The sequence below is a fragment of the Pelophylax lessonae genome (genome assembly GCF_965119305.1).
Source record: "Pelophylax lessonae genome assembly, chromosome: 3".
Taxonomy (NCBI): Eukaryota; Metazoa; Chordata; class Amphibia; order Anura; family Ranidae; genus Pelophylax; species Pelophylax lessonae.
The window spans coordinates 146651524-146670402 of NC_138770.1; the positions used below are offsets into that span (position 1 = coordinate 146651524).

Sequence of the window (18879 nt, forward strand, 5' to 3'; positions counted from 1 at the left end):
CTGGACTGCAGTTATACATGTATAGACATCGCCGTGTGAACACCTCTGACAGGTAGGATACCTTATGCTACCACAGTAATATTCTAGTACTGCCACTGACTTCAGTCATCTTTACAGTTTTGAAATGACATTAGATTGTCAGCTCCCAAACCAAGCCTCCTGGTTACTTGTTCACAAAAATCACACTCAAATAGGGGGATCTGTGACATGTTATAGGATAGAGGGGAGACCCATCCTTACCATTTCAGAGAGGGGCCCGCGTTCACCACAAAACCCGTCAGGGGGAAAAGGGGGAACATACTACTCACCATACCGGAACCAGGCGGGCGCCAACTCCTGACAGTACCCCTCTCCACCGGGGTGGGAGGGCTGTCGACCAATACGGACGCCGTGACTCATGGTCATTGGCGTTTCAGCGAGATGTTTAACTCGCAGGGTCAGTCCCCGTCCAGTGGGACTATGTCGCGGCCGACCCAGCGCGGAGCTATGGCCTGCACGCGCTCGTAGGCTGAACTGGGGTGACCACTGGATCTCAACATCCAGCCCGTCGCCCAGTTCCAGCTTTCTTGCTTGAAGATCTCACAGGAACACTGGAGAAAAAAAGCTGTCTAAAAATCTTCTAAGAAAAAAATCCTGCCAGGACCGAAGATCCCAGCAAGGTATCTAGGTCCTTACTCCTAACTAGACAGAAAAAAACTGATTTGCTGTAGCAGGAAGTGAGAGGATATACCCTCTGGGACTGTCCCTAGGGTGTGGCCAGAACGTTTTCTTTCCTGTCTAGTCCTACTCCTGTAGAGGGCAGCATAACCCGAGTTGTTATTAATCAACGAGGACTACGTCTGTCAATGAGCGACAGAGAAAAATGTTTTACTATCCAAAGTTTAAACAACAAGGGCAGAGGGTTTAATAGATGGAAAGATGAAAAAATTACTGAAGGTCCGCTTTAAATACACAGACGAAGTACATATAAAAAGAGCTGTTTTAGTAAACCTGTTTGTTCCTGGTGACCCCGGTCATTGACACAGAAAGCTGTAGGAAATGCAAAGCATTACAGTTAGCACGCAAACAAGAAGTAAGGTCAAATCTACCAATGGGACACCTATTCCAGTGACATCTTTCTGAGAAGGGAATGCCTATCAAACTGTGTAGAGGCTCCAGGTACGTGGATGCCCCTTGTGCCTGCTGGGGCCTAAGGAGCCTAGACTGAGTTTCCAATACATGAATGTTCCCATTTAGAACCACAGGTGATTGCCAGTTGCTCCAGAGTCAACGTGGCTATGGCTCTGTGTCCCTCTTGGAAAAGGCTGCATAAAAGGTTGTAGTTCTTAATGGGAGTGCGCACATACTGGAGACTCCAGTGGGACTCCATAGGTCCCAGGAGGCGCAGAAGTACCAGCACACCTGTAGTCAGGAAGTGTGGCTTAGAGGCAGTATGAGGAAGAATCTCAGTGGATAAAAACAATAGCAAGATCATATAAGTTCTGCTTTTAACAGTGGTTATCAAAATAAATAGTTTGACTCAAATACTTTAGGTTATAAAATATGAATTTGAATTAACTTGAGCAAACAAGTACTCATTGAGCATCTATAAAGAACCCTAGGAGGAGGCATGCTGCTGGCTGAGAAACTCTGCCCTACATAGTCCAAACAAACATGGGCAGTAAAATCCTTCACAGTCCAAACATCCACAACGACTTCATTACTACTGATGATTATAACATGCATGATAAGCCTAAGGGATGAATAAATCATTGGCAAAGCGTTCCATAAATATGTTTTTATTTACATAAAATTCCAATAATACAATTTTAAAAATGTCATGTATGTGACTTTTTGGCTCTTTTCTTTGGCTTCTTCTTGTTAAGATCTTTGAATAGATTCTCCTCCACCAAGCCCACTTCCTGATGAATGATGGACATTTCCACTCCCAGCATAAGGGAGAAAAGGGACAGGACAAAGTCATAGCTTCTAGGGAATTTTGTTTTGTCATATAATTTCCAGTGATCACAGATTTGGCTATAAAAAAAGAAGAATGGAAACAATCAGCATCTCATGAGCAAAGGACAACTATAGTATCAAGTCACAATGACTCTAAAACAATTTTTTGTCTCTCGGAGCTGCTTTGGCTGCAGTGCTGATTAAAACCGAACATATCTATGTCACAAACCTGGAATATTGTAAAGGAAAGCAAAAGGCAATCTACTATTAAAAGGTTCTAAAAGCAAAGTTCCACTAATAAATGGAGCAAAATGAGAGGCAGCTGCTGTGAAACTATCCGCCATGTACTTGTTGTAAGGTTTGGCATCAAGCACTTCCAGGCCCTGTCTGCTTTATAGCCCCTTCACACAATAAGGCATTCTTTTTTGTACGCTGAGGTGCTTTGCAATATGCAGGAATTTAAAAATGGATATGCTGTCAGCGCACGAAAAAGTAGGCCATGTGCAATTTTTTTAGTGCAGGGCAATGTAACAAATCATATGCATACAGTATGTGCACATTGGTATGTTGCAACATTCTGTAGATGCGCATTAGAGTGCAATTCACTTTGTTTTGCAATGCACCTCCACACTGGGTTACAGTATTGAACTTTAGAACACAGGTCATGACATGCATTATGGTGTAAACAAGCCCAGAGTTTTTGCACATGGATGTTTACAAAATACATTTGATATGTATTTTGTGCTTGTGGCTGCCAAACCTCCAGATTCACTAGGAGTGTACAAAATGTGGATGTATCAGCGCATCACATCTAAACATAACATGCAAAATATATGATAGGTGTAAAATTTCCGAAACTTGCCCCTTCTTAATTAACCACTTAAGCCCCGGAAGATTTTACCCCCTTCCTGACCAGGGACTATTTTGCAAATCGGCACTGCGTGACTTTAACGGACAATTGCGCGGTCGTGCGCCGCTGTACCTAAACGAATTTGGCGTCCTTTTTTTCCCCACAGAGCTTTCTTTTGGTGGTATTTGATCACCTGTGCAATTTTTTGATCATACGCTATAAACAAAAAAAGAGCGTCAATTTTGCAAAAATAACAATATTTTTCACATTTTTTTATATGAAATTCCCCAAAAAAAAAAATGTAAAAATCTAAATTTTTTTAACATTTTCGGACAATGTGTTTTATGCTATATATGTTTGGTAAAAAAAAAACAAAAAAAAAAAAAAAAAAAAAAAAAAAAATCGCAAAAAGCGTATTTTGATTGGTTTGCGCAAAAGTTATCGCGTTTACTAACAAAGGGAAAGATTTTTGTCATTTTTGTTGTTTTTTTTTTAACGCATAATGGCGGCGATCTGCGATTTTTTTTGCGGTACTGCGACATTGCGGCGGACAGATCGGACCCCTGACTGACATTTTTGACACTTTTTGGGTTACCAGTGACATTTCTACAGTAATCAGTGCTATAAATATGCACGGTTACTGTAAAATTACACTGGCAGTGAAGGGGTTAACTTTGAGAGGGAGGGGCTATGTGTGTCCCTAGGGGTGTGATTCTAACTGTGATTGGCTGTCGCTTGAGATGTATGAACAGTGATCAACGGTCCTGCATAGTAGAACCGTATGATCATCATTCATACACCGGGGAGAATGACAGGCGGCTTGTTTACATTAGCCGCCTGACTTTCTCCCTCTCTACCGACGATCTCGAGTGACCGGCGGACGATCGGGTCCGCCGGTCACACGCGCGGGGGGTCCGTGACCACGCGGGAGCGCGCCTCCGGCGGCGCGCGCTCGCTCCTGAGACCCTCACAGGCTAGCGACGTAGACCTACGTTGCTCTGCCTGGGAGGGGCTGACTGCCGCAGTAAATATACTGTGAGCAGTCGGCAAGTGGTTAAATGACACCACCAAGCTACTAATTTACTCCCACGTTATCTTTCACCTTGACTATTGCAAACTCCTTCCTCATTAACTTACCTTTACACAGACTATCCTCCCTTTAGTCTATCATGAATTCCACTGCCAGACTCATCCACCTTACCAACATCTCTGTGTTTGCCACACCTCTCTGTCAATCCCTCCACTGGCATCAGCTCACTCAATAAATACAATTCTAAATACTAATAAAGAAAGCTATCCAAAACTTAATCACCATCATCATCTCATAATATCACCCAAACTGTCCTCTTGCCTTCTCCCAAGGTCTCTATCTCCCTTGTCACCTCCTCCTGGGCTCCTCTAGAGCCTCTCCCAGCCTCTAGAACCCCCTACCCCAATCTGTTCGGCTATCTCCTACCTTGTCTGTCTTTAGGCAATCCCTAAAAATGCAACTCTTCAGGAACGTCTATTCAACACTACCCAAAATTCTTAAACTAATTCTCAAACAAACTCAACCTTACACAGTTTTTACATTTTGTACCACTAGCCCTTCCCTTTTAGATTGCAAGCTCTCACAAGCAGGCCCCCCTAGACCTCTTGTATTGAATTGCATTGCAGCTGTACTGTTTCCTGTGCAAACAGCTTGCGCCATATAAATCCCGTATAATTTGTCTCTTGATTAGTAAAAAATGGTTACCATATTTACCGCTCAATATAGAATTTTATTACCAAAACGGTTTATGATCTGCGACTACTACAAAAAATTAAACAATATTGCCATCATGGGGTTTCTATTTAAAGCAGAACTAAAGGCAAGAAATACTTGACTATGTGCTAACAGTCCGTAGCTCATAAAGTCCCTCGCCGACACCAGCATCTTTGCTCCGGCTTCTTCTAGGTGCCAGTCTTTGGCCATCTTGATTGGCTGGTCTGGGATGATATCTCTCCTGTACATGCATGGGGGTCACCCATCTTCGGCACACTGCAATAAAGAGCCTGTCTCCATTTGCAATTTTTTATTTTTTTGCATTTAGTTAACATATAAGGCTGTGAGTCCATTAAACTTCTAAATCATCCATTTTTTTTGGGGGGGGGGGGGGGAGGGTCGCTGTTTAGAATACGTTTTGTTTTCAGGTCTGCATTTTGTTCTTATCCATGATGTTTGTTCTATTCAGAAACAATCTACACCTGTATTTAATTCTATAGCTTCCAAAATGCATGACAGTCGAAGCATTGTTGTGCAGCATAGGCACTTGAAGTTCATTTGTGAGGCTTTCACCACTCCTTTCAGAGGGAGTTAAAAAGATCTTGGTATTAAACACAAAACATTATTTAACAATAGGACAAGTCTACAACTGTATGATAGCTGTAACATTTATAGTCTACTCTTCCAATTTTAAGGGCAACTTCAAGTGTATCTAAGGTCCCATTCAGAAACAGATGATCATCCCTAGATGCATCCAGGGCCAATCATCTATACCTAACCGCAAGTAACGGCTCCATGTGCAACTACATGCAGACAGCCACAGACAAATGCAGCCACTGTCAGCACAACATTAATGTGTAAAGATTGTTCATATAAAGCTGCGATTCCTGCTGCAGGAGTCTGAAGATAATTCTTTCCTCAGGAAATCTTTGTATGCCCCTAATCGCATGTATGAACGGGGCCTAAACCCAGGCTTACCAGCCCTTAGATGTGGTGGCTGCATTCCTTTCCCATTTTATTTTATTTTTTTTTTGCGCCTGGTGACCTTGTCAGTAACACACATTCTGTCCTAGGATGATAACGCTTACTTCCTTTACTGTATCATTGTGACAGTGCAAGGCTCTGCCACTATGTAAGTTTAGGAAAAGAAGCACACAGGATTTGCACTTTTGCAAAGTGCAGGGCTCAAGAATGTTTACTGTGAGCGGAGAAAATGGCGTTCGCAGCTCTCTCTGGGTTTTGAAATCCTGGATCAAGGCCTGGAGTTTGAAGGCTTCAATCCTTTGGGTGGGACGAAGCCTTCAATCCTGTGCCCAGGTCTTGCTGGAGACCTGCCGGGTGTGTTAGAGCATAGGTGTACAGACACTTTTTACAAGTCAGGAGCTGCCCATAGCTCAGGGCCATTGTTTGGAGAAAGGTGTGTGCTCTAGCCAGGAGAGGTCATCCACTCAGGAGAGAGAGATTCCCTACCCACAGGACTGGGAGAGTTGGGACAGTTGAGCAAGTCTGCAAGACAGAGAGCTGAGACAACTAGTGAGTCCAGGGGACTGGATGGATTCTGTAAGTCTCAGAAGATTGAGAGAGCCCGGGGTGTCATTGGAACTTCTATCTAGAGGCCAAAAGTAGGCATGTGTAGCAGGGTGATGCAATCTATAAGGCTGAGTGGGCCAGGAGTGCTGTAAAGCTGAGTCTAAAGGACCAGGGCCAAGAGCAGCAGTGCTGCTGACAAGAGAGCCAGATGGCTCTGCATTTTTGTTGACTGTTAGCAGTTGAATATCCCATGTGGGCAACATTGTTTGAAATTTTACTTTAGTTTGATTTTCCTTCAGTGGGCCAGAAAGCCCTTAAACCGCAGTTTGGACAGAAACGACCCATTAAAACCGCTGACCACCACTGAGCTTAATCATTCCATATCACACCATAGAGGAGAGGGGTTGTCACCCAAGGATAGAAAATGTGTTAGAACTACAGAGTGCCTCCAACCTATCCTCCAAAACAGCAGGACTGATAACCTTTAGATTTTAGAGTAGCAATATCAGCCCATTACAGGAAGCATGGAGTTTACTTCTGGCAACTGGCGAGTTGAGCAGGTATTTTTCAAACAGACATAACAAAACACTTTCAATGGTATATTTAACAGACTAAAAGGTAAGCAAATAAGAGTAAGAAGAAATAAGACTGTAAGCATTTAGAAAACAGTTCTTGACAACATGAGGGCATAGCTGTAACTAAATCGACCCCCCCCCGCCAGACTATAATGCAAGATTCTGATTTTATGTAAATGTGCTTCATTGTAGGTAGTATATCTAGATGGTTTTCATTTGCCTTCTAATATTAGAACACTGGGGTGCCTTTACTCCTCTTTCCCCTCTGAAGTCTTCTAGGGTAGGCTTATAGCTATGCAGCTATGCTGTACGTCACATATTGCTCTTGAAATTCCTATTATTACAAGGTTCACATTAAAATTATTTGACTCTCCCTGTCCCCCTCTTTAATCATCATTAAACCTTGTATACAGAATTCTTACAGAAAATAAGCCCTATATTAGTCTGTTTTAGTAGTTTCATGGATAATAGGTTTCTAGGTACTGGATACTGTTAATGAACTACCATTATGAACTTTTCAATGAACACAGACACCAGTCTCCTGCATTGGAAATCAATAAAAAGAGTGTCAGGTAGTAGCCAAAAAGGTATCCAGCATGTTTTGGGAGCCATTCAATGCCCCTGCATCAGGGCTTGGATGAAAAATAAGAAATCTTCCCATAGGAAGCTACACGAGTTTCACAAGTACATGTCCATTTCGATCAGTTTGACACAGAAAACTTTCAAAATGAGCCTTTATGCTTAGAGCCCTAAAGCAAGCCTTTCCATTTTTCATCTAAGCCTTGTTTCAAGGGAATTGCATGTTGGCTACCATTCATCTTCTTGTCCGAATTTTATCAACAATAACTGATGACAGACTCTTAGAAAGACCAGCGGGCGGTCTGTCGGCCTCAGTGAAGGCCATTGTCCAACTTTGGGGTGTCCACCTTGTGGTAGACCTGCTGAGGTTCAGTCATCAAGGTCAATCAACGCTTCCTAACTGATAAAAGATTCAAGTGCAGCACCCCAAAAAAAGAAAACACAAAAAAAAAAAAAAAAGAGACACTGTTTGATCCTACAAAGCTAGTGTGCTCCTGTCACTGAAACAGAGATGAGTGGAACATTAGTCTAGGAGATAACCCACTTCCTCCTGGTCTTTACACAGCTTTCATTTCAATCAGATGAAGCAACAGTCTTTTTGTCTTCACAGTAAATTATAGGATGACCACCCACACCACACACACAGGGCGTCTTCGGAGTGAACTATTTAATACTTTTTTAAAGTATATGTCTGAGCAATCATTAAGACAAACTTTTTTCTGCGTGATTTCAGGTAGAACTGTTTGTTGTTTCTATTCCTAAACCCACACAAGCAGATAAACAAGAAATGTTGCCATTTTGCCCATCAAGATAAATTTATAAAAATCACTAGCAGCATAACCAGTTGAGAAAGAATCTTGAATGCTACATACACAGTCTGGCTATCTGCCAAATTAAAACTCACCAACGATTCACTAACTGCTAAAACCAATGGCCTCTACTCTATATTCTTACTACTAGACCTCTCTGCAGCCCTTGATACTGTTGACCACCCGCTCCTTCTCAATAAACTCCACGGCATTGGCCTCCAAGATTCTGCTTTATCCTGGTTCTCCTTCAACCTATCACAGCGCTCCTTCAATGTTACCTACAACTCTGTCTCCTCCTCTCCATTTCCTCTTTCTGTAGGGATTCCCCACAAGGCTCTGTTCTTGGACCCCTTCTCTTCTCTATCTACACCTCCTCCCTTGGTCACTTGATAACCTACCACAGCTTCCAATATCACCTCTATGCCGATGACACCAAAATCTATCGCTCTACTCCTCACCTCACCCCTTTAGTCTCCTCTCGCATTACTAACTTACTGACATTTCAACATGGACGTTGCACCATTTCCTTAAACAAAATTTCTCTAAAACCCAGATAATGATATTCTCCCGTGCCCCCCTCCATGGTTTTTCCATCAAGATCAATAATGCCACTATCAGTCCCTCCCCTCACACCAGGGTACTAGGCGTAATCCTAGACTCTGATCTGTCCATTCAGCCCCAAATCCAATCACTGTCAAAAGCTTGTAGACTTCAACCTCCGTAACTTCTCTAAAATTTGCCCCTTTTTATCTAATGAAACCACCAAGCTACTCATTCACTCCCTTTGTTCTCTCTCGCCTTGACTATTGTAACTCCCTTCTCATAGGCCTACCTCTCCATACCTTCTCTTTAGTCCATCATGAATGCTTCTGCCAGACTCATGTACCTTAACAACAACCGTTTAGCCTAGCCTAGCCACCCCTCTCTGCCAATCGCTCCATTGGCTTCCAATTGCCAAGCGAATTAAATTCATAATACTAACAGCATACAAAGCCATTCACAACTCTGCCCTGAGCTACATCACCGATCTTGTCTCCAAATATCACCCAAACCATCCTCTCCGCTCCTCTCAAGACCTTCTGCTCTTAAGCTCCCTTGTCTCCTTCTCCCATGCTCATCTCCAGGACTTCTCCAGAGCCTCTCCTATCCTCTGGAAATCTCTACCTCAATCTGTCCGGCTATCTTTTACTCTGGTTGCCTTTAGGTGATCCCTGAAAACCCATCTCTTCAGGGAAGACTAACGCCTCAAACAAACTGAACTTTTATCACTTTTATCAGCTCATCCCCCCCAATTATAACCTTTTGTACCACTTGCTCTACCCTATTAGGTTGTAAGCTCTTATGAGCAGAGCCTTCTTAACCCGGTTGTAAGCTCTTAAGTGCAGAGACTTCTTAACCCTCTTGTATTTTATTGTATTGTAACTGTACTGTCTCCCTTTATATTGTAAAGCGCTGCTTAAACTGTTGGCGCTACATAAATCCTGTTTGATAAAAAACCTTTTTTATTGTTAAACTGTCAAGATTGTATTCAAATTGGGCTCATGAGTGGCCAACCTTAAACCCAATCAGAATTTATGTTTCAATTTTTTGAACTTCCTCTGACACCTAATTGCTTGCTGTTGGTTACTGCCATTCTACTTCACTCTTTGCACTCATTTGTCTTCCTATCTTAAAAATAAAAACAAAACAACTTTATAATATTTGCTATGGAACAGATATTTCTAGCAGTTTCAGAAATGTTAAACAGCTATTTCCCCTAATACCAGCATACAAAACTCAAATCCAACTAGAAAAAGCTGGTCATACACGTAAAAAATGTCCTCATTCAGCCCACTGTCTGCTATTGTATTCTGGCAACTTGCACCTGCGGCTGTTTGACCGATTTTTTTTTCCCGTCTGGTTTCTTCAATCTTTCAAAATTTGTTGAGCCAGGTGGTGTCAACACGGTCACCCACAACTCAAAATTCCTGTGAATGGGCTAAACTCGAAGCAAGTATGGCCAGCTGAACCAGTGGCATTTTAGAGAAACGTATATCCTTTTCATAAGATAATGCATTCCACTCACAGTGCACTTTCCAGGAATTTTTCCTATGCTCCTGCACAAATCACCCAGGCACATTATATCTCAAAACAGGTTTACTCTGCAGTATTTGCCTATTACTACACCAATTAAGCGGAGCATGGTAATACATGTTTAAAATGAAAACTAAAACATAATGTATATCAAGTATATCCAGTTTTCCCCAGTGAACATTTTATTGGTGTGATAGTTCATTGAAAGTCAGCCATGTGTAGAGAGATGTCAGGGTATTCACAATACAACATAACGCTCTTAACTGTAAATGGTCTTGTGAATTTCTTATTTCCTTTTCTGACTCATTCTATGTGGGATTATACTTTTCACTCAATTACAATAGTTTTTCATTCTAAAGTCATAAATTTGAACTTGACTTTAGGGCAAAGGAACAGGTTTATTTTCATGTAAGCCCCACCAACAGCACCTTTCCACTATCTCAACATTATGCTCAGCCACTGGGAATGATTAAAAATTCTAGGTACTTCTGGGTATGGAGCAACATATAACTCATGGCCCATTCACACCATGTGACAACACTGGTGCATGGCAATTGGTTGCTCAGGCATCGATTCCTGTAATTTAGGACAGGGAAGCTCTTCTGACCTATGTGAGCTTACACAGAGCTACAAGCTTTTTTTCAATTGGAATGTGCCAGCATGCAGTACTGGTACCTCCAGTAAGCACAGGTCCTGGCTGGGGGCACTGTGCCACAGTGGCATTGTTTGGTCCCACTTTAAGCAGTGCGCCCCTTTCAGGCCTCTGGTCAGCAGGCATTCACTGTGACAAAGCAGCCAATAGCTGCTGCCACATATGTAAACAAAGACCTGGGACAGAAAAAGTTACACTGCTCACTTCCTCTGCCTGGCTCTGACTGATGACATTTAACACAGAGTCTGGCAGAGGAAGCAAGTAGCGTAAGTGTTCCTATAGCACACTGCCTCATTCCACATGCCATGGCATACATTCTAATATCTGCACCACCTCATTCCCTGTTCCACACTGCCTCATTGCATATGTCATGCTGTACATTCCCTATTCTAGAATACCTCATTCTATACGCCATGCTGTACATTCCCTATTCCACTACATCACATTCTATATGCCATGCTGTACATTCCCTATTCTGCACCACCTCATTCTGTATACTAAGCTATACATTCCCTTTTCCACACTGCCTGTAATGTTGCTGCAGGGTGATTTATTGCCGCTGCTGCTGGAGTTATTTTTGCTGCTGGGGAGGATATAATTGGTTATCACAAATTTAGATTCTACTACCTGCATTGGGTAGCATCAAGGGGATATTACATTGCCTCCTCACCACCTGTCAAACGTCTCTGAAAAATGTCCCGAATGTGATTTTCTTTTCAGAGGTCTAAGTCTAAGCTGCGTTTACTGGTAGAGATTTTTTTTTTGTTCAACCAGCAGGCTGAATGAAAAAAAGAAAATAACTCAAAGATCCCTGCATCAAAATAAGTGATGAGAAAGTAGGAATTTCCCCTGTTGTGCTTCCCATCCCATCAAAATATACTGATCAGTGATGCAGCCATTGACTGCAAGCGCTGATCAAATGATGGTTTTCCAGCATGACTGTTCAACAGAAGCCGGTCTGACTACAGGACAGGGTGAAACAACCCCAGATGGATTGAAATTCATCCGGTTCCTGCTTTTGATAAGTGTATGCCAATCTTTAGCCTTATTGAACTCCAGATGAGAGAGATCAGGTCTCCTAATCTGCCAGACAGGACTGTGTGATGTGGCAGACCTCTATAAATCTCAGGAGTGGATGGACAGAAATACAAATCCTTTGGTTGGTAAAACAACTCTTATATTCATTTCATGTGTGTTTAGTAATTTGCCTGGAATTCAGTTTTAAACAAATAGTGCATTTTACATATGATATCTCTTACTTCAATCTTCCACCTTCTTAGGCAGACCCAGGTGATACAATTTGCATAATTATCTCCAACTTAATCAAATTGTGTCTTGTCAGAAGTTTAAGCATTCAGAAATGCTTTTGAAATTTTCTAGCACTCAAATATTTTCATGAAACACTTCATTTTAAACGGTGAAGAAAAAACAGTTTAAATTCTCCCACATAACCACTTAAAAGAACAACTTCACTTTCAGACCCAATCCCGAATTCTTCACTATGCAGCCCTTGCACAGCACAGCCTTTGCTAACCAGACATCCCAGCTGGGTAACCTTGCTTAGTGCACATGTGTGCTGCAGCCTATTCAGAGTGGTCAGATCCCTTTTTCCATGCTTGTTTACCACCTGTTTCCAGCTTGGCAAGAGGTTTCATATTTGGTGGCATTGCCCAAAGGCACATTGACTTTGGATCAGAGTATATAACCTAATTAGCGTTATTCTTCAAACAAACAACTCTTAAGGGCCCCTACAAAGTCTTACTTTACCCCATCCATCTCGGTACTAAACAGGCACATATTCATAGACACCAAGTTGAAAATGGCTAGAACCTGTAAAAAATGTGCCATATTTATTAATTTTGTTACTTCCCAGAGTTAAAATTAAAAGGGAGGCTTTGCTTTCCTGCCAGTCAACCCCTACGCAGCTCTCCACCACCAACAGCCCACACAAAATAAGCTGCAAGAAAAATGCAAAAAAAATATTTCACAAGAAAAAAAAAATATATAAAATACCTCAGTCCTGGCTTTTGGCAATTGGCTGGTATTTCAGATGCCCACCTATCCTAGGAGGCATCGGGGAGGCACGGTAGCATCACCTGCAGCTCCCTGAAACACCGAAGACAGAATGGAGGTACGTTTTTTTTTCTGTAAAATATTTAAAAAAAAAATTCTTGCCAAGTATTTTGTTCAGTGGGAGGCTTTCTATTTTTCATGGTAGGACCTCTTTACCACATACAGTTAACAGAACATAATATTCACAATAGCTGATGTTTGAGTTGCATAGTCCTTTTCCAATTTTAACATATCTTTCAATCTTTTGGCAATTTCTTCACATAATTTTGCAATTCTCAGGTTGGTCTTTCAACTCTTTATAAATAAAAGCAAAATTAACCCCCAAAGTAATCTGCTGTACAAAAGAATAATAATGCTTTCACCTATTCTTTATAAATGTACTCTAATCACAAAGTGGGGATGGGAGGGGGTGCAGGACATGAGGTGATGACGATGCACATCTCTACTTGGGTAAGTAAATGGAGACATAGTGAAGCTGCCAAGGGTGGGTGTGGAACAAGCACAAGACTTGATTCTTGCAGGCATTAGCTTTCACCAACTGCTCGAAGGTTCCTGCTCACGCGGAAGAATTTACCTCTACAACAAAGCACCTGTAACAGAACACTGTGTTTACATTTCTCCAACCACCACTGTCACGGTATATTGTAATGACACACACACACACACATAACAAGGGTGCACGGCAGAAAAGAAAAGCCAGGAACCAAGAAAGTCTGCGGAATTTTGAGCCATCTGGGAATGAGGTGGTAGTAAGAAAGGCACCAGGTCATGACTAATATGGCATCTTAGACACAATTACCTTGCAATTTTATAGAAAGGTCTGTGTTACATCAGCAATCTACACTCCCATCCAGAAAAAAAGATTGCATCTTTATGTGTTTGCAAGTTAATAACGGCAGAGAAATATTTGTACAAAATACAAAGTTAATCATTAAAAGGCTAAAACCATAAGGTTTTAGCTTTTAAGAGCTAGTTGTAAGATTGAACTAGTGTAAACCCTACTGATTTTTCCAAAACCTTGTTTCTATGCATTATTTGTAATGGCATGGTGGTCGTGACTTATTGCTACATATGCTGGCTTTGACTCTGCTGTCAGGTCTCTAAAAAGTTGGAACTTGCACTTATTCTCTTTGGTTTTAGCACTTCAGCCACCAAAAGCCTCTTTGGCATTCAAAACTTCTGGGTCCCTTCCTCCAGCCCCTATGTCACTGCTGACTAACCAGCCGTATGGGTTTGGGGAAGGAATGACAGCACACAGTGGGGGGCACAGACATCCAACACTCCCAGAAGTGTTGAAAGCTGAAGATGCTTTCCAAGGTACCACTGGAATGGGGAGGTAGGAGAAACAGGCTGCCAGAGAGGTGAGGCTGGCCATAGACTGTTCCAATCTCGGCCGGTTCAGCAGGAACTGTTCAAGATTCGAAGCATGTATGGGCTGGCTGAATGTACCAAAGTTGATTAATCAACTTGGGTACAACCAGTCTGCCGGGTGTTTATAGCCACTAGCAAAAATACTAATGTTCTCCCACCAGAGATAGCTTCCCCCCATTGGGAGAACACAATGGCTCGGAGGGAGAGATTCACACTGTGTTGATGGGAGAATCTAGCAAATTTCTTTCTTGCAACCCTGCTCTGAGCAGAGAGCAGTGACTGGCGATCATTGCTCTCTGCTCTGCCCATCTAGTGCTCACTGCCATCACGAACAGTGGGAGAGGCGGAGCAGAATGCTCAGGCGTTTAGTGGTAAGCTGAGAGGCTGAGCCAGCTGCCGATCAGGCATCTGGGTGGATCCTGACATTTTTGTCGGAATCCTTCCAGAGTCTGGCTCGGATCTGTGACATCAGCCAATAAGCAGGCTTTAGCCCACTGTCAGCTGATTCTGGGTCACAGGAGAGCACAATTAAGTGTACTCCTGTGACCCAGAAGAGAAGTATGACCAAAAAAGCTTTAACCATACTTCTCTTTTAATAGCAGCAATGTAATTGTAAAAATTACTTGTCAGTAAACAGAACAATACTAACGCAATATGTGTACTCACTGAAAATACATTAACCCCTTGGAGACTGGGTGGGACGGGAGACCCGGGCGAGCCGCGGAAGGGGGGGGGGGAAGGATGTTCCCTCCCGCTTCATGTAATGAAAGCCGAGCGGCTGCTCAGCCACATCGGTTGTCATTACAAGCAAGCCGACTGTCGGCTCTCAATAATGGTACCGGGGTGATGCCTCTAGCTGCAGGCATCACCCCGATACAACCCCCTAAAACTGAGGCTGCATATTTGCATTCTGTCGGCGCTAAGGGGTTAAAGCATCTTTTTAAAATAAAGTTATCTTTATAGTTATATTCTAGAATAGGGGAGCACTTGACCTCCTCCCACGATTCAGTGCTTTGGCCCAGAGTAGCCAATCGCCAGGCCAAAACACGAACATAAAGAGGATGACAGCATCATTGATCCTTTTCTTCAACAGATGAATGGGTAACCTACGAAACTAGAGGATGTAAATATTGGTAAAGTAGGTAATTTACTGAACTTTTACTAAGCCTGGTCATACCTGCGGAAATGTCTTGTTGAGAAATGTACAGAAGACTTTTGGCTTTCATCACTCCAATTTTCTAGTATAATGACTTGCCACAATATTCCATGACCCTGGATGCTGGACTTAATGGGAAGCAACAGTAACTATACAGAACAAATCTAAGCAAAATCCCCATCTAATTTTATTTTTATTGAGTGGCTTCTCTCCCTCTTTAACATACTCTTTCCTAGTAAACTCTGAGAAAGCTTTCATTTATCCAGTTCATAGTACCGCTAATACTAGTCACATTTACCTGGTGTTCTATAATGTTGAATATTCACCATTACAAAACAAGTCCAGTTAAATGGTGAATAACTATCACCAGCTCTATTAGGAACATTTGAATCCGATATACAGTGTAAGACAATGTTAGACGAAATGCAATAATTGCTCATCATATCTTAACTCTGATGACCTTAGTGAAGAATGTAGAGAAACTGGCAAAGCATGATATACATTGTTGCAGTAATAACACCCTACAGCTATACTGGCCAGTTCAAGTCACCAAGCCTGTGCTTTAAAAAATCATCTTAACTTGCCAACTGCACTGCTGTAGACCTTTAAAGTGGTAATAAATCTAAAAACAAACATTTTTTAAAATGTATTTAAAATGTATTAAATTTGCAGTGCACCAATTCCTAGATGTGGCGGCTGCCCATCAAAAGTGGCAGTTAGGGGGGATGAGACAATCCTTTTAAACACTGACAGGGGTGCCTACAATGGTCAGCTTTTGTGTAAAACATTTATATCAAAAGGTAAGAATGTTATTGAAACTGAATAAGTATTAGATGGAGTTCAGCTTCAATTATTTTTTGTACAGGCTGTAACTCTGCTTTCATGCTGTCTTTGCATTAAGATAGAACTTCTCACTGAACTTCTGGAGAGAGTTTGATGCACTGAAAGTAAAGGGGCTGAATAATTTTGCACGCCCAATTTTTCAGTTTTTTATTTGTTAACAAAGTTTGAAATATCCAATAAATTTTGTTCCACTTCATGATTGTGTCCCACATGATTGTACCGCCCCCTTCCGCGTCATCATCATGTTCATGCGGCCGACCCGCCCTTCAGTGACGCTTCTGCTGCCTGTGATTGGTTTGTTATCTCCCGGCTGTTATTGCTGCTGCTGGCCAGTCACATCTAGGCAAACCGCGGCCGGCCCTCCCCGCTGCCAGTGATTGGTTCACGATCATCTCCTCGGCTGCTGCTGGCCAGTGACAGCGCACGGGCATACCGCGGACCCGGAAGGCAAATAGTATGTGGCACTGGCAATAATTTATTAAACATTACGGAATTAAATAATAAATTAAACTTTAAGCATCCGCTCCCCGCTCCTCCCCAGTATATATTTCCTTGACTTTTCCAAAACCTTAGTGGAATCCTAAGTTTCCATGACCTTTCCAGGCCTGGAAAGTGTCATCTCCAAATTCCAAACTTTTCCAGGTTTTCAAGGACAGTACGAACCCGGTTAAAAAAAAAAAGTCCTGCCTATGAGCACACACCAAGAGATGTCTGCTAGTGCCTTTATTATCCAAAAAAAGTCACTTGTGTCCCTCTATGAATTAGAGGACTTTAAGGCAGCACATTTTCTTTTTCGCCACAGGTGGAAGGATGGTAAATTGCTCGATTTCCCATCAAAAATGCCCCCTGCATCGCTATTGTGTTCTGCTCGCGTGGGGGGGGGGTGTTGCGGGGAGCCTTCCCGGCTGACAGAACACAATGAATACTACTAGTGGCTATAACTGCCGACAGTAGTTGAATCTCAAAAAAACCCGACAGGCTAGTTGTACCCAAGTAGGTTGACTTGGGTACAATCTGCCCATATATGGATTGAATCTCGGCCAGGCCCTGCTGAATTTGCTGAATTGTAATCCATGTATGGCCAGTTTTACCCAGTTGGATGGAAGATCTATTTTTGGGCCTCTAGCCGATCATGAAGAGGTTAAATCTACTCAGCCAGGTGCTAATGTTTTTAGTGAAATACCACAGAATAATCTGTTCTGAAATCTCCAAGACTTTCACAGTGTGATGGTGAGCAGTAAGGTTTTCAGTCCAGTAGTTCTCAAGCTGAAACTCTTGTTACTGGGTTTAGCCAGTGTTGTATGGCTGCACTAAAAACCTGATGCTGTTGGAACACGTCTGAAAGACAAGCGTGTCCTAAAATAAACCACAAGGATTGTAAGGTCTAGATGAGTCACTGGGCCAGTGGAGGAACTATGTCTGAGAAAAAAAAATTATAAGCTAATAAAAACGTCAAACAGTCAAGAATGAAAACAGAAGAATGACATGTATACTAAACACGTGATAAGGAAGAGAGGCTAGCTTTTTTGATTTCAGCTGCTTGTTTCCTTTTCGTATTGATAGATATTATTTTCTTATTGTGAGCTGGCCTAATACTGTGAAGAGTAACTCAAAAATACTATTAGGGGAACTTAACAAACCTGAAGGTGTGTACAGCAACCAATCAGCTTAATCTTAAGCCAAGCTTTGAAAATGAAACATAGATGCAGATTGATTGCCATGCACAGCTTGCTTCAGATTCTGCCTGCTCCAGTTTTGATGAATTTTGCTATATGTCACACTACAGGAACCTTCAAAGGTCTGGGTTGCCCATAACTCACATTCATACATGACTATCTTACATGGCTTATTATAACAAGGCCAGATGTCTCATTTTCTTTTTTGAGAGGGGGAAAAAATATTTTACATTGGAGACCCAGTGTGTGGATTAAACACTATGAAGTTCCTCTGGCTGTCTCCTACCCTCACTAGAAGCAGTTGTTACCCTGTCGGCACTGGATTCAGTTGCATAAAAGAGGTGTGTACAGCAAGCTTGGGTTAGGAGGACAGTAAAATCATGCAGCTGAGACATGGTTTTGCTACCTCCAACCACTCCCCTTCAGTTGCAAAGGTAGTGGAGTGGTGTGTACATGTATGTTCTTTGCATGGTGATATGGCAAAAAATTATACCCCTATCTTGGTCACCACCATCGACTGAACACAACTCATACAACTGAATGGAGGCTCCCTGCATTGAACACTATATGTGGGCAGCAAGCTTCGTTGAACTCTTCAGTTCCAGTTTGGTAATGTTAACCACTTGACCTCCAGAAGATTTACCCCCCTTCATAACCAAGCCACTTTTTGCAATACAGCACTGCGTTACTATAAGTGACAATTGTGCGGTCATGCAACACTGTACCCAAATAAAATTTGTTATTTTTTCCCCGCACAAATAGAGCTTTTTTTTTGGTGGTATTTGATCACCACTACTTTTTTACATTTTTGCACTATAAACTAAATAAAAAAAAAAAAATAAAATTATATATATACACTAGTATATATATATATATATATATATATATATATATATATATATATATATATATATATATATATATATTTTTTTTTTTTTTTTAAATTTCTGCTATAAAACATATCTGCTACATATTTTTGGTTAAAAAAATCCCAATAAGCATACATTGAT

General features: G+C 41.8%; 1 protein-coding gene across 1 annotated transcript in view; it reads right to left on the reverse strand.

The window, feature by feature from the left end:
* Positions 1–1813: 1813 nt before the first annotated feature.
* TAF1B (TATA-box binding protein associated factor, RNA polymerase I subunit B) overlaps positions 1814–18879 on the reverse strand; it is a 254378-nt gene continuing 237312 nt past the window's right edge. The window contains exon 15 of the mRNA XM_082252374.1: positions 1814–2016. Within this exon, the coding sequence (XP_082108500.1) occupies positions 1818–2016 (199 nt within the window). The 3' untranslated portion in view covers positions 1814–1817. The remainder of the gene's footprint in view (positions 2017–18879) is intronic.